The sequence below is a fragment of the Mobula hypostoma genome, chromosome 12 (assembly GCF_963921235.1).
Source record: "Mobula hypostoma chromosome 12, sMobHyp1.1, whole genome shotgun sequence".
Lineage (NCBI taxonomy): Eukaryota > Metazoa > Chordata > Chondrichthyes > Myliobatiformes > Myliobatidae > Mobula > Mobula hypostoma.
In genome coordinates, this window is record NC_086108.1 from 70,187,816 (window position 1) to 70,203,944 (window position 16,129).

General features: G+C 42.8%; 1 protein-coding gene across 3 annotated transcripts in view; it reads left to right on the forward strand.

Moving 5' to 3' along the window:
- Window positions 1-16,129, forward strand: part of btf3l4 (basic transcription factor 3-like 4) — a 50,141-nt gene that overhangs the window by 8,678 nt on the left and 25,334 nt on the right. For all 3 annotated transcript variants that reach the window (XM_063064350.1, XM_063064351.1, XM_063064352.1), the window contains exon 3: window positions 2,419-2,532. In XM_063064350.1, coding sequence (XP_062920420.1) covers window positions 2,419-2,532 — 114 coding nt within the window. The remainder of the gene's footprint in view (window positions 1-2,418; window positions 2,533-16,129) is intronic.

A 16,129-nucleotide genomic window follows, 5' to 3' on the forward strand; every position in this document is an offset into this window, starting at 1 on the left:
CTTTGTTTCGATTTGACTTTTGATTCCAGCCTTTGAAATTTCTTGCATCTCTAAATATTTCGTTATATTAAATCCCTCCCTTTCATTGAATTAGTTCAAAAATTCAATCTGATTAAGGATCTATTAATGATTGTTTCATACAGGATTCCCCCGCCATCCAAAGGTAGAGCGTTCCTATGAAATGGTTCGTAAGCCGGAATGTCATAAAGTGAAGAAGCAATTACCATTTATTTATATGGGAAAATTTTGTGAGCATTCGCAGACCAAAAAGTAACCTACCAAATCATGCCAAATAACACATAAAACCTAAAATAACAGTAACATATAGTTAAAGCAGGAATGATATGATAGATACACAGTCTATATAAAGTAGAAATACTTTTCCACAATCATTGCCTGCACCGCTGTCCGTAACGAAAATCTCACGCAAGTGCCGTCAGCAGAAACACGGCACAAGCGCTCTCGGCAGAAACACTTTCTTCAGTAACCTTTAAGCTATGAAGCTGCCAAATCATACCAAACAACACGTAAAAATACACAGCCGATATAAAGTAGAAATAATATATGTACAGTGTAGTATCACTTACCGGTATTGGGACAGCGGCCAGCACACTGATGATGGTGTGTTAGGCTGAGTCGTCGGAGTTTGGGTGGTGCAGTGACCCCCAACCTCCAGGCTGCCGCCCGATACATTGCCGTGAAGCATGCAGTAGTATAGCGGTAGCCGGGAGGTACACAGCACATCTTTAAGAAAAAAGCTGAAATAAACAAGCTAATTAATTAGGTGCCACCCGGCACGTAATTGTCGGCCCAGATCGGAGCTGATTGCGGATTGCGTTGCCTCTGATCTGGGCCGACAATTACGTGCTAGGCGACACCTAATTAATTAGCATGTTTATTTCTGCTTTTTTTCTTAAAGACGTGCTGTGTGCCTTCCGGCTACCGCTGCATCCTCCGCGAATCGGTATCTGTCCGCGGCTTGGGGGTTGAGGTGGTGGGACACTGGGGTGTCATCTCATCGTCGTTTGTTTCCATTAGGGCAGGCAGGTCGTCTTCTATCTCTGCCTGCCTCGATGTTGAAGGTTGAGGTTCGTCGTCTGCTGTGGCTGATGTGGAAGGCTTGCTTGACTGCTGAGCTTTGGGCTTTTTTCTATCATACAGTTCTTTGTAAGCACTCAAACCATCCTGCAAATATGCCCTAAACCGATGTACACTTTCAAAATTAAAGTTGTACTTTATCATTGCAGCGAAAATCTCACGCAGTTGCTTCACGTTCATTTCGCTACTGCATTCAGTTTCGATTGTTATCCTTTCCTCTTCCAATTGCATCAGCTCTTCATCTATCAGTTCTTGTCATGGGATGCCAAAACCTCTTTTCAATATCATCTTCGTCAACTTCCACAAGCCAAACTCACTTTGTCCTGACTTCGTTCACCACGATCGAAACGCTTAATTATGTCTAGTTTTACACTAAGTGTAACACCCTTATGAGCTCTTTTAGGCTTTTCCGATACCTTAGAGCTCATCTTGCTAACGGCTGCTCACAGGCACATGTTTAAGCAATGCCGGCGAGAATGCAGTTCCGAATCCGGAGGAGAGTGGCTGCTTGGGGCGCTGCTTTTTCCGCGCGCTGATTTTTCTATGGTGCGCTGCTTTTTATCGTAACAGTGGAAACACCTTCTGTTAGCGAAAACAGGGAACTAATGTAGGTCGTTTGTAACGGAGGTTTTGTAAAGTGAACGTTCGAAAAGCGGGGGACACCTGTATTAAGTTTTGAGCATCACTTTTTTTGAATGTAAGGTGATTGGAATGTGATTCTTGCAGTAATAAATTGTGCAAACAAATTACCAGCTTTTGTACAAAGTTTTGTAACATTTCTTATCAATATTCATGTATTTTATATTTAATTATATGTATACTTAATATTTCTGACATTTTTGTATGTATCCTAAAAAAAAACAGGTTGACCAATAGAATGTAGTCTAAACAGTTTACTAGAACTTGGAGGTATTATGCAATCAATATATTGAAATTACTGTTGCTCAAAATAGTTTATCTGTGATTATCTACCTTTTGACTTAAGCAATGTCTTGCAAGGAAAATTTTGTGAATTGCATTGAATATGGTTGCGATGGCATTAGAAAAATAATGCATGCTTCTTGTTCGGCTCAGATAAATCTGACACCAGCTTTAAAAAGAATTTTTAAATCCTGACTTTGGAATTATATGTACACCATTTCTTCATCATGTACATTAAATAATGTAATTTTCAGTTTGCAAGTATGCTTTGCTTTAGTTTATTAAGTAATCATGAATGAACTATTTGGAATTAGATAAGATATTAAAAGGGTCTACAGATTTTAAAACATTCAACTGCCATCCAACTTGATTAACTTTATATTCATTGCATTTTGTCAGGGCACAGCTCGCAGGAAGAAGAAGGTAGTGCATAGAACAGCTACAGCTGATGACAAGAAATTGCAAAGCTCACTGAAGAAACTAGCAGTTAATAATATTGCTGGCATTGAGGAGGTAAGTTTTATGTATTCCTTTGGTTATTGGGTCACTTTGTCGATCTGCCTTTCTAGCAGTGGACTTTGGGTTCAGACCCAAGGAATAATAGTCAAACAAAAATACATACTGTTTATTAGCACGTTTGCGTCGCTAATAGAGCTTGGGAAAATCTGCAAATCAAATGAGCCCTGAGTACTGTCTGGGGCTGTTTGTTAAACACTCGTTATCACATACATCTTTGGTAGCTTTCCCATGCAACAAGTTCTTTAGTTATCTTTGCAACATTATTAGCCAAGCTGCAAATAGGTCAGTTAGGTTTTAGCCCTTTTAATTCTGCTTACAATTCCTCATTTTTAGTGTTTGTATCTAAAAATATCAGACCAACATTAATTTTATGTGCCAATTTTCCTTTTTTGTTTTACACTTATGCTTGCTCTCTTGCAGCTCTTAAATCATAGATCAATGTGGCTAGTAATTTAGTATTTTCAATGTTTCCCTTGATGAAAGACCCAACCCCCACCCCTCCATTGTAAGCTACTCTTGACATTATAGTTGAAATGAGAATTCATAAGCTCCTGCAAAAGCTCGGATTTTAAAAACATGAAACCCTTCAGGTCAGGCAGCATCTGTGGAAAGGTGAAGCTTGGGTTAATTCTCAGGTTGGTAAATTTAGTGAGAACCTGAGTTTTACAGGTCAAGCAGTTTCCAGATCAAACTTTAATATCTCAGTCAGCTGGCTTCCAGTGAGCTGGTGCAGGTTGAGCACCCATTATGGGTCCAGGATGAGCAGGATACTCCACAGTTTTCATCCGTCTTTCATCTTTTGTAGCCTTTGAAAGATTGGCCTGCATCCACCCATTTTTTGTTGTTGGGCTTTGTTTTTTCTGGTATTTTGCTTTCAGCTTTTCCATTATGAGTAGCTCTACCTTATGTGCAAGATCGCTGATGATATTACTTCTGGACTATTTTATTTCTCTATTAAAGCTTAAGATACATTGCAAGATTTAACCCCACCTGATGACATTGATTGATCTAATGAAAATAAGTACTTGTACAGTACTGTGTAGAAGTCTGAGGCACCCTAGAATTTTTATATAAATCTTGAGATGTTTATTTTTTGTACATTGCATAGAAAGAATCCTTATTATTGATCCAAAAAGGTTACATCAACAAATCAAGAATATCACTGATAAATAGCTCCTCTGTTCTTCAGGTGGATGTTTGAAAGCAAAGGATGGTACCATTATCATGAAAAAAGATGAGATTATGAACAGATGGACTGAGTATATTCAGGAATTGTTTGAAGACGATCGAGGCGAAAAACCAGAAATTAAGAAAAATATTGAAGGTCCAAGTATTTTAAAATCTGAAGTTCGTAATGCAATAAATAAGATGAAGAAAGGGAAGGCAGCAGGTCCTGATGAATTAGTAATAGAACAAATTATTGCCCTTGAAGATTATGGAATTGAAAAACTTACTGATTTAATCAATGACATTTACGAGACTGGAATAATACCAGAAGAGATGAAAAAATCAGTACTTATCACTCTTCCTAAGAAACCTGGAGCAATAGAATGTGAATTACAGAGGACCATAAGTTCAATGAGTCATATCACCAAGATACTTCTAAGAATGTTGATGACAAGAGCTAAAAGTAAGATACAAGCTGAAGTAGTGTGGTTTTGTGAAAGACAAAGGTACGAGAAATACAATATTGATGTTAAGGATACTATCAGAACGAGCTATTCAAGTGCAAAAAGATTTGTTTGTTTTATCGACTACACAAAAGCATTTGATAAAGTGAAGCACAATAAGTTATTTGAAGTTTTACAGAAAACTCTAGATCTGGATTCGAAAGACCTCCACCTAATCAGAAATCTGTATTGGGAACAAACTGCCACTGTAAGAATAGATGGAGAAGTGAGTCAGTTTACGAAAATCAAGACAGGCGTTAGACAAGGGTGTGTTTTCTCTTCTGATTTATTTAATGTGTACAGTGAAACAATATTACAAAAAATAAGGGACATCTTGGCAGTGAAAAGATTTGAATAGATCAGCAGAAAGCCATTGATGAGACAATCAAGATTCGAATAGCTCAGACTCAGCAGAAAGCAGCTGATTGGGCAATCGAGGTCAGGTGACCAAGCATTTTGAAAAGCTGAAACAGATAAATAGAGGGATAGCTCAAGCGAAGTGGCCTGTGGAAAGTGGCCAGTGAATGAGTGGGCCAGTGAAGGAGTGGAGCTTTGACTCGAGAAATTCTGGCAGTTTTGGCAGTTGGTCTGTGCAATCAAGTCAATCAAGATTTGAATAGATCAGCAGAAAGCCGTTGATTAGACAATCAAGATTTGAATAGCTCGGACTCAGCAGAAAGCAGCTAGGAACAAAGGTGATGAGCTGAGAGCTTGGATACATACATGGAATTATGATGTAGTAGCCATTACAGAAACTTGGCTGGCACCAGGGCAGGAATGGATTCTCAATATTCCTGGATTTCAGTTATTTAAAAGGGATAGAGAGGGTGGTAAAGGGGAGGAGAGGTGGCATTACTGGTCAGGGATACTATTACAGCTACAGAAAGGGAGGGTAATGTAGCAGGATCTTCTTTTGAGTCAGTATGGATGGAAGTCAGGAACAGGAAGGGAGCAGTTACTCTATTGGGGGTATTCTATAGGCCCCCTGGTAGCAGCAGAGATACCGAGGAGCAGATTGGGAGGCAGATTTTGGAAAGGTGCAAAAATAACAGGGTTGTTATCATGGGTGACTTTAACTTCCCTCATATTGATTGGCACCTGATTAGTTCCAAGGGTTTAGATGGGGTAGAGTTTGTTAAGTGCGTCCAGAACGGATTCCTGTCACAGTATGTGGACAGGCTGACTAGGGGGAATGCCATACTAGATCTAGTACTAGGTATTGAACCGGTCAGGTCACAGATCTCTCAGTGGGTGAGCATCTGGGGGACAGTGACCACTACTCCCTGGCCTTTAGCATTATCATGGAAGAGGATAGAATCAGAGAGGACAGGAAAATTTTTAATTGGGGAAGGGCAAATTATGAGGCTATAAGGCTAGAACTTGCTGGTGTGAATTGGGATGATGTGGCCTGTGACTAGTGGTGTGCCACAGGGATCAGTGCTGGGTCCATTGTTATTTGTCATCTATATCAATGATCTGGATAATAATGTGGTAAATTGGATCAACAAATTTGCTGATGATACAAAGATTGGAGGTGTAGTAGACAGTGAGGAAGATTTTCAGAGCCTGCAGAGGGACTTGGACCAGCTGGAAAAATGGGGTGAAAAATGGCAGATGGAGTTTAATACAGACAAGTGTGAGGTATTGCACGTTGGAAGGACAAACCAAGGTAGAACATATAGGGTTAATGGTAAGGCTCTGAGGAGTGCAGTGGAACAGAGGGATCTGGGAATACAGATACAAAATTCCCTAAAAGTGGCGTCACAGGTAGATAGGGTTGTAAAGAGATCTTCTGGTACATTGGCCTTTATTAATCAAAGTGTTGAGTATAAGAGCTGGAATGTTATGATGAGGTTGTATAAGGCATTGGTGAGGCCGAATCTGGAGTATTGTGTTCCGTTTTGGTCACCAAATTATAGGAAGGATATAAATAAGGTTGAAAGAGTGCAGAGAAGGTTGACAAGGATGTTGCCGGGACTTGAGAAACTCAGTTACAGAGAAAGATTGAATAGGTTAGGACTTTATTCCCTGGAGCGTAGAAGAATGAGGGGAGATTTGATAGAGGTATATAAAATTATGATGGGTATAGATAGAGTGAATGCAAGCAGGCTTTTTCCACTGAGGCAAGGGGAGAAAAAAACCAGAGGACATGGGTTAAGGGTGAGGGGGGAGAAATTTAAAGGGAACATTGGGGAGGGCTTCTTCACACAGAGAGTGGTGGGAGTATGGAATGAGCTGCCAGACGAGGTGGTAAATGCGGGTTCTTTTTTAACATTTAAGAATAAATTGGATAGATACATGGATGGGAGGTGTATGGAGGGATATGGTCCTTGTGCAGGTCAGTGGGACTAGGCAGAAAATGGTTCGGCACAGCCAAGAAGGGCCAAAAGGCCTGTTTCTGTGCTGTAGTTTTTCTATGGTTTCTATGTTTTCGTAGGGAAATGTACTATGGACGTGTGGTCGACGATTAGAGATCTCTTGCAGGATGTTAGGGATAAATTTGTCCCGGTGAGGAAGATAAAGAATGGTAGGGTGAAGGAACCGTGGGTGACAAGTGAGGTGGAAAATCTAGTCAGGTGGAAGAAAGCAGCATACATTAGGTTTAGGAAGAAGGATCAGATGGGTCTATTGAGGAATGTAGGGAAGCAAGAAAGGAGCTTAAGAAGGCTGAGAAGAGCAAGAAGGGGGCATGAGAAGGCCTTGGCCAGTAGGGTAAAGGAAAACCCCAAGGCATTCTTCAATTATGTGAAAGAAAAAAAGGATGACAGGAGTGAAGGTAGAACCGATTAGAGATAAAGGTGGGGAGATGTGCCTGGAGGCTGTGGAAGTGAGGGAGGTCCTCAATGAATACTTCTCTTCAGTATTCACCAATGAGAAGGAACTTGGTGGTGAGGACAATATGAGTGAGGTTGGTGTTCTGGAGCATGTTGATATTAAGGGAGAGGAGGATGTTGGAGTTGTTAAAATACATTAGGATGGATAAGTCCCCGGAGCCTGACGGAATATTCCCCAGGCTGCTCTACGAGGTGAGGAAAGAGATTGCTGAGCCTCTGGCTAGACTCCTTATGTCCTCATTGTCCATGGGAATGGTACCGGAGGATTGGAGGGAGGTGAATGTTGTCCCCTTGTTCAAAAAAGGTAGTAAGGATAGTCCGGGTAATTATAGACCAGTGAGCCTTGTGTCTGTGCTGGGAAAGCTGTTGGAAAAGATTCTTAGAGATAGGATCTCTGGGCATTTAGAGAATCATGGTCTGATCAGAGACAGTCAGCATGGCTTTGTGAAGGGCAGATTGTGTCTAACAAGCCTGATAGAGTTCTTTGAGGAGGTGACCAGGCATATAGATGAGGGTAGTGCAGTAGATGTGATCTATATGGATTTTAGTAAGGCATTTGACAAGGTTCCACATTCAGAAAGTCAAAAGGCATGGGATCCAGGGAAGTTTGGCCAGGTGGATTCAGAATTGGCTTGCCTGCAGAAGGCAGAGGGTGGTGGTGGAGGGAGTACATTCAGATTGGAGGATTGTGACTAGTGGTGTCCCACAAGGATCGGTTCTGAGACCTCTACTTTTCGTGATTTTTATTAACAACCTGGATGTGGGGGTAGAAGGGTGGGTTGGCAAGTTTGCAGACGACACAAAGGTTGGTGGTGGTGTAGATAGTGTAGAGGATTGTCAAAGATTGCAGAGAGACATTGATAGGATGCAGACAACAGGAATTCTGCAGATGCTGGAAATTCAAGCAACACACATCAAAGTTGCTGGTGAACGCAGCAGGCCAAGCAGCATCTATAGGAAGAGGCGCAGTTGACGTTTCAGGCCGAGACCCTTCGTCAGGACTAACTGAAGGAAGAGTGTGCTCAGTTAGTCCTGACGAAGGGTCTCGGCCTGAAACGTCAACTGCGCCTCTTCCTATAGATGCTGCTTGGCCTGCTGCGTTCACCAGCAACTTTGATGTGTGTTGATAGGATGCAGAAATGGGCTGAGAAGTGGCAGATGGAGTTCAACCCGGAGAAGTGTGAGGTGGTACACTTTGGAAGGACAAACTCCAAGGCAGAGTACAAAGTAAATGGTAGGATACTTGGTAGTGTGGAGGAGCAGAGGGATCTGGGGGTACATGTCCACAGATCCCTGAAAGTTGCCTCACAGGTAGATAGGGTAGTTAAGAAAGCTTATGGGGTGTTAGCTTTCATAAGTCGAGGGATAGAGTTTAAGAGTCGCGATGTAATGATGCAGCTCTATAAAACTCTGGTTAGGTCACACTTGGAGTACTGTGTCCATTTCTGGTCGCCTCACTATAGGAAGGATGTGGAAGCATTGGAAAGGGTACAGAGGAGATTTACCAGGATGCTGCCTGGTTTAGAGAGTATGCAATATGATCAGAGTTTAAGGGAGCTAGGGCTTTACTCTTTGGAGAGAAGGAGGATGAGAGGAGACATGATAGAGGTGTACAAGATAATAAGAGGAATAGATAGAGTGGATAGCCAGTGCCTCTTCCCCAGGGCACCACTGCTGAATACATCAAGACATGGCTTTAAGGTAAGGGGTGGGAAGTTCAAGAGGGATATTAGAGGAAGGTTTTTTACTCAGAGAGTGGTTGGTGCGTGGAATGCACTGCCTGAGTCAGTGGTGGAGGCAGATACACTAATGAAGTTTAAGAGACTACTAGACAGGTATATGGAGGAATTTAAGGCGGGGGCTTATGTGGGAGGCAGGGTTTGAGGGTCGGCACAACATTGTGGGCCGAAGGGCCTGTTCTGTGCTGTTCTGTGTTCTATGAAAACATCAATAATTTCAGATATGCAGATGACACTGTTAATTGCAAGTACGGAGGAAGAACTACAAAACTTAATTGATATAATTGTTGAAAGTGCAAAAATGGGTCTATCAATCAATTGCAATAAGACAATGTATGGTGATATCCAAAACGAAGGAGAATCCTATCCGCAGGCTGAGAATAAATGGGGAAGACAAAACAAGTAAAGAACTTTTGCTACTTAGGAAGCTGGGTGACATCAGATGGCAGGTGCGACTTAGACATCAAAAGAAGAATAGCGATGGCAAAAGACACCTTTACGAGAATGAAGAGTATACTGACCAGTACTAAACAAGGCATGACAACCCGCCTCAGAGCACAGAAATGTTATGTTTATCCAGTTATGTTATATGGCTCAGAATGTTGGACAATATCTAGTAACATGAGGAAACAAATTGTAGCAGCAGAGATGTGGTTTTTGAGGAGGATACAAAGAATATCATGGATGAAGGGAATATTTAACGAGGATGTCATGAACAGAACAAACACAAAAAGAGAAATAATGTATGAGATCATGAAAAGGCAATGTAACTTCATTGGACGTGATTAGGAAAGAGGAGTTAGAATGCACAGTAATTATGGGAAAGATTGAAGGAAAGAAAGCAAGAGGAAGACAAAGACAAATGATGATGGAGACAGCAGCTAGAGAACTAGAAATAAATACCAATGAATTGATCCACTTGATCCGAAACAGGAATGGCAGTCAAAGCTCAAACTGGGCATGGCACCTGATGATGATGATTCTGCATTAGTACATCAGTAGAAAAGAACAAATTTTAGATTTCCAAACATTCAGTTTCCAAAAAAAATTACAGGGATTTTTTTCTATTTTGTTAAAGAAAGTAACATATTAAGTAATTAACCAATTTTCAAATACAACTTGGTTACTTAGTAGGCACAGTGCTTATGAAAAGTGTTCACCCTCTTGCAAGTTTTCATGTTTTACAGCATTGAATCACAGTGGATTTAATTTGCCTTTTTTGACACTGACCAACAGAAAAAAGACTTTCGTGTGAAAGTGAGAACATACCTACGAAGTAATCTAAGTTAATTAGAAATATAAAACAAAATAATTAATTCCATAAGTATTCCCCCCCCCACTTCACACGACACCAAATCATCACTATTGCAGCCAACTGCTTTTAGAAGTCACATAATTAGTTAAATGGAGATCACCTGTGTGCAGTGGAGGTGTTTCAATTGATTGCAGTTTTTAAAAAAAAAACCTGTACCTGGAAGGTCTAACTGCTGGTGAGCTAGTATCCTGGCAAAAACTACACCAGGAAGACGAAAGAAAGCTCCAAACACCTCAAAGGTTATTGAAAAGCACAAGCCAGGAAATGTACACAAGAAGATTTCCAAGTCACTGAATATCCCTTGGAGTCCAGTTGTTAATCATCAAGAAATGGAAAGAATGTGGCACAGCTGTAAATCTGTAGGACGTCCTCAAAAACTGAGTGACCGTGCAAGGTGGGGACTAGTGAGGGAGGCCACCAAGAGACCTGTGACAACTCTGGAGGAGTTATAAGCCTCAGTGGCTGAGGTGGGAGAGACTGCGCATTCAACAACTGTTGTCCGGATGCTTCACCAGTCACAGCTTTATGGGAGAGTAGCAAAAAGAAAGCCACTGTTGTGGGGGGGTGGGGGGTGAAATCTCTCATGAAATCTCGGTGAGAGTTTGCCAGAAGGCATGTGGGAACCTCTGAAGTCAGCTGGAAGAAGGTTCTGTAATCTGATGAAACCCAAATTGAGCTTTTTGACCATCAGACTAAACCTGATGTAAACCAAACACCGCATTTCATCAAAAACACACCATCTCTACCATGAAGCTTGGTGGTGGCTGCATCATGCTGGAAAGCTTATGAAGGTAGAGGGTAAAATGAATGCAGCAAAATACAGGGAAATCCTGGGAGGAAAACCTGATACAGTCTGCAAAAGAACTGCCACTCGGTATAAGATTCGTTTTCCAGCAAGACGATGACTCCCAAGCATAAAGCCATAGCTACAAGTGAATGGCTTAAAAACAGCAAAGTTAATGCCCTGGCAAAGCTAAGTCCGTGTCCAGACCTCAGTCCATTTGGACTTGAAAAGGGCTGTTCACTCACAATCCCCATGCAATCTGAGAAAGCTGGAGCAGTTTTGTAAAGAAGAATGGGGCAAAATTGCAGTGTCCAGATGTGCAAAGCTGAGAGACCTATCCACAGACTCAAGGTTGTAATTCCTGCCAAGGGTGCATCTACTAAATACTGAATTGAAGGGGGTAAATATTTGTGTAATCAATTATTTCGTGCTTTATATTTATAATTAATTTAGATCACTTTGTAGAGATCTGTTTTCACTTTGACACAAAAGTCTTTTTTGTTGATTGGTGTCCAAAAAAAGCCAAATTAGATCCTCAGTGATTCACTGTTGTAAACCAATAAAACATGGAAACCTCCAAGGGGGATAAGTACTTTTTATAGGCACTGTATATAACCCTGAGCAAGATTAAATAAAGATGCTAATGATCAATGACATAATGAGTTGAATGAACTAAACTATTAACTGAAACAAAGTCTGGGCAAAGAACAACCAAACTAAAAGGCGGGGGTGTGACAGATGTGATAGTTCAACCTCCAAGTCATCAATTCTTATACTGATCATCCTGCATTGGCACGGTCTTTCTTGAGCAGAAATTTTACAGTAGGCAGGAGTTTCAAGTTGTGTTGTCCAAGCTCTTCTGATGAAGCACAAAGAAACTGGCAAGGTCGAGGATCAGAAATGCGGTGGTGGGCCACGGAAACTGAGTGCAGCAGGCAAGATACATCAAACTGACATCCCTTCTAAATCGTAAGGAGTGCAGCACTGCTATCCCAAAAACCACTGGAACCCAAGTAAACCCGTCTGCAGTATGGAGAGGTCTTATCTGAAGTGGTCTTCATGGAAGAGTTGCTAGCAAAAAGCCAGTCCTCTGAAGTGGAAACAAAGTCAAGAGAGTGACCTACACACAAAATCACAAGGACTGGGGTGTTGAACGATGGCAGCAAGTACTCTGGACTGACAAGTTAAAATTTGAAATATATGGCTCAAAGAAGGAGGCAGTTTGTCCGCAGAAGAGCTGGAGAGCACTGCATGAGGTGCGGGCAGCGTCGGTGCGGGAGCAAGGAGTGCTCGAGGTCGACGGACGACTGGAGATTGGAGGATCAGAGGATCAGCCGTTGTAGGTAGGCTGAGGAAGATCGGCACTATCTAGGCATTACCTGAGGAGGAAGGTAAAACTGCGCAGGCGCGGGTGACGTCAGCGGCGAGCGCGGAGTTTAAAAAGAGGCCCACTTTCAGGTGCAGGCAGCGGAGTGTGCGGGAGCAGAGTGCTGGGCTTTGGCTCAGTGGGCTTCGGCGTAAGGAGGTCTTTGGTGAGTGGTAATCAGTTAACCTGAGTACGTGCTTGCAGAGGAAAAAAGGTAAGGTCAGTTGGTACTTTTTCATTTATTCTGATTAATCTGGGATCAGGTAATGGGGGAGATAGAGCAGTGGTGTGCTCCGTATGCAGTATGTGGGAGGTCATGGTCAACGCAGTTGTCCCTGATAACCACACCTGCAGAAGGTGCATCCAGCTGCAGCTCCTATCGGAGCGGGTTAGGGAATTGGAGCTGGATGAACTGCGGATCATTCGGGAGGCAGAGACAGAGATAGATGGTGGGGATGACCTACCAGGAACAAGTTGCAGTGGTCCTGTCTCTGGCACTGAGGTTGGACCCTCGACACAGAAGGGGAGGAGGGAAGAGAGGACAGCGGTAGTGATAGGGGATTCTGTAGTCGGGGGCAGATAGGAGATTTTGTGGGGGAGATCGGGAGTCTCGGATGGTATGTTGCCTCCCTGGTGCTGGGGTCTGGGACATCTCAGATCGGGTGCAGGTTATTCTCGAGAGGGAGGGCAAGAATCCAGATGTTGTGGTCCATGTAGGGACCAACGACGTGGGTAGGAAGAGTGAGGGGGTCCTGCGTAGTGAGTTCAGGGAGTTAGGTGCGAAGCTGAAGGGCAGGACCTCCAGGGTAACAATCTCAGGATTGCTACCTGTGCTACGTGCGAGTGAGACGAGGAACAGAAGGATTATACAGATCAATACGTGGCTGAGAGGATGGTGCAGGAGGGAGGGCTTCAGGTTTTTAGATAATTGGACTTTGTTCCAGGGAAGGTGGGATCTGTTCCGACGGGATGGTTTACACCTGAACTGGAGGGGTACTAACAGTCTTGCAGGAAAGTTTGCTAGTGCTGCTTGGGGGGGCGTTTAAACTAAATTTGCAGGGGGTAGGGATCCAGAATGTGAGAGAGGATAGCGAGATGAAGTATAAAAGACAGGTGGAGATTACACGGTTCTGGAATGTTAAGTGTGAAGTAGAGAAAGGTGAGGCGAACGAGTGATAAGGAGGATACATGTGCAGAGGGATGGTCTGACGGAGCATGGAGTTAAATGTGCAGAAAGAGTAAGTAAATTTAAGAAGGACAACAAAATTCAAGGGGCGTATAGCCCGGTGAGAGTTCGGGGAGCTGGGTTATGCACAATAGGCAGCGATTTAAACAGAGAGAGGAGAAATGGGTTAAAAATTCTATATCTGAATGCACGAAGTGTCAGAAATAAGGCGGATGAGCTTGAAGCTCAGGTGCGAATGGGTAACTATGATGTTGTTGGGATAACGGAGACATGGCTGCAGGGGGATCAGACCTGGGAATTGAATGTACAAGGGTATACGTGCTATCGAAGGGACAGAAAGGTGGGCAGAGGGGGTGGGGTGGCCCTGTTGGTGAGGAATGAGATTCAGTCCCTTGCAAGGGGAGACATAGAATCAAGAGAAGTAGAGTCAGTGTGGATAGAACTGAGGAACAGTGAGGGCAAAAAGACCCTAATAGGTGTTATCTACAGGCCCCCAAACAGTAGCATGGATATTGGGTGCAAGTTGAATAGGGAGTTAACAATGGCATGTGGCAAAGGAAATGTCGCAGTAGTTATGGGGGATTTCAACATGCAGGTGAACTGGGAAAATCAGGTTGGTACTGGACCCCAGGATAAGGAGTTTGTAGAGTGCCTACGGGATGCATTTTTGGAGCAGTTTGTACGAGAGCCGACCAGGGATAAGGCTATTCTGGATTTAGTGTTGTGCAATGAACAGGATTTGATAAGTGATCTTGAAGTAAAGGAGCCATTAGGAGGTAGTGACCATAATATGATAAGTTTTTATCTGCAAGTTGAGAGGGAGAAGGGCAGATCAGAAGTGCCAGTATTGCAGTTGAACAAAGGAGACTATGGAGCCATGAGGGAGGAGCTGGCCAAAGTTGACTGGTCAGATATCCTAGCAGAAAAGACAGTGGAACAGCAATGGCAGGTATTCTTAGGAATAATGCACAAGGTGCAAAATCAATTCATCCCCCGGAGAAGGAAGGATTCAAAGGGGGGAAAGTGGCCACAGTGGTTGACAAAGGAAGTCAGAGATAGCATAGCATTAAAAAAGTAGTATAACAGAGCTAAGGTGAATGGGAAGATGGATGATTGGGAAATTTTTAAGGAGCAACAGAACTTAACTAAAAAGGCAATATGGGGAGAAAAAATGAGGTATGAACGCAAGCTAGCTAGGAATATAAAGGAGGATAGCAAAAGTTTTTTTCGGTATGTGAAGAGAAGGAAGATAGTTAAGAACAACATACATCAAAGTTGCTGGTGAACGCAGCAGGCCAGGCAGCATCTATAGGAAGAAGCGCAGTCGACGTTTCAGGCCGAGACCCTTCGTCAGGACCACGCCTGCAATCGCCGTTTCTTTGACTTTGTCATGTTTTTTTTTCTTTTCGTTCACCAGCAACTTTGATGTATGTTGCTTGAATTTCCAGCATCTGCAGAATTCCTGTTGTTTGTAGTTAAGAACAATGTTGGGCCCTTGAAGAATGAATTGGGAGAAATTGTTATGGGAAACAGAGAAATGGCAGACGAATTTAATAAGTACTTTGGATCTGTCTTCACTAGGGAAGACACAAGCAATCTCCCAGATGTATGGATGGGCCAAGGACATAGGGTAACAGAGGAACTGAAACAGATTGACATTAGGAAGGAAACGGTGATGAGTAGACTGATGGGACTGAAGGCTAACAAATCCCCAGGTCCAGATGGTCTGCATCCTAGGGTACTAAAGGAGGTGGCTCTGGAAAATGCGGATGCATTGGTGAACATTTTCCAATATTCCTTAGATTCAGGATCAGTTCCTGAGGATTGGCGAATGGCTAATGTTATCCCACTTTTTAAGAAAGGAGGGAGGGAGAAAACAGAGAACTATCGCCCTGTTAGCCTAACATCAGTAGTGGGGAAGATGCTAGAGTCCATTATTAAAGATGAAATAGTGGCATATCTTGATAGCAGTGATAAGATTGGGCCGAGCCAGCATGGCTTTACCAAGGGCAAATCATGCTTGACTAATCTGTTGGAGTTTTTCGAGGATATAACCAGGAAGATAGACGCGTGAGATCCAGTGGATGTGGTGTACCTTGACTTTCAGAAGGCATTTGATAAGGTACCACATAGGAGATTGGTGGGTAAAATCAGAGCTCATGGCATTGGGGGGAGGATATTGACATGGATAGAAAACTGGTTGGCAGGTAGAAAGCAAAGGGTAGCAGTGAATGGGTGTTTCTCGGAATGGCAGGTGGTGACTAGTGGGGTGCCACAGGGCTCGGTATTGGGACCACAGCTGTTTACGATTTACGTCAATGATTTAGAGGAAGGCATTGTGAATAACATCAGCAAGTTTGCTGATGATACTAAGCTGGGTGGCAGTGTGACATGTGATGAGGATGTTAGGAGAATTCAAGGTGATTTGGATAGGCTGGGTGAGTGGGCAGAAACTTGGCAGATGGCGTTTAATGTGAATAAGTGTGAGGTTATTCACTTTGGGAGCAAGAACAGGAAGGCAGATTATTATCTGAACGGTGTGGAGTTAGGTAAGGGAGAAATACAAAGAGATCTAGGAGTACTTGTTCATCAGTCTCTGAAGGTGAATGAACAAGTGCAGCAGGCAGTGAAGAAGGCTAATGGAATGTTGGCCTTTATTACAAAGGGAATTGAGTACAAGAGCAAGGAAATCCTTTT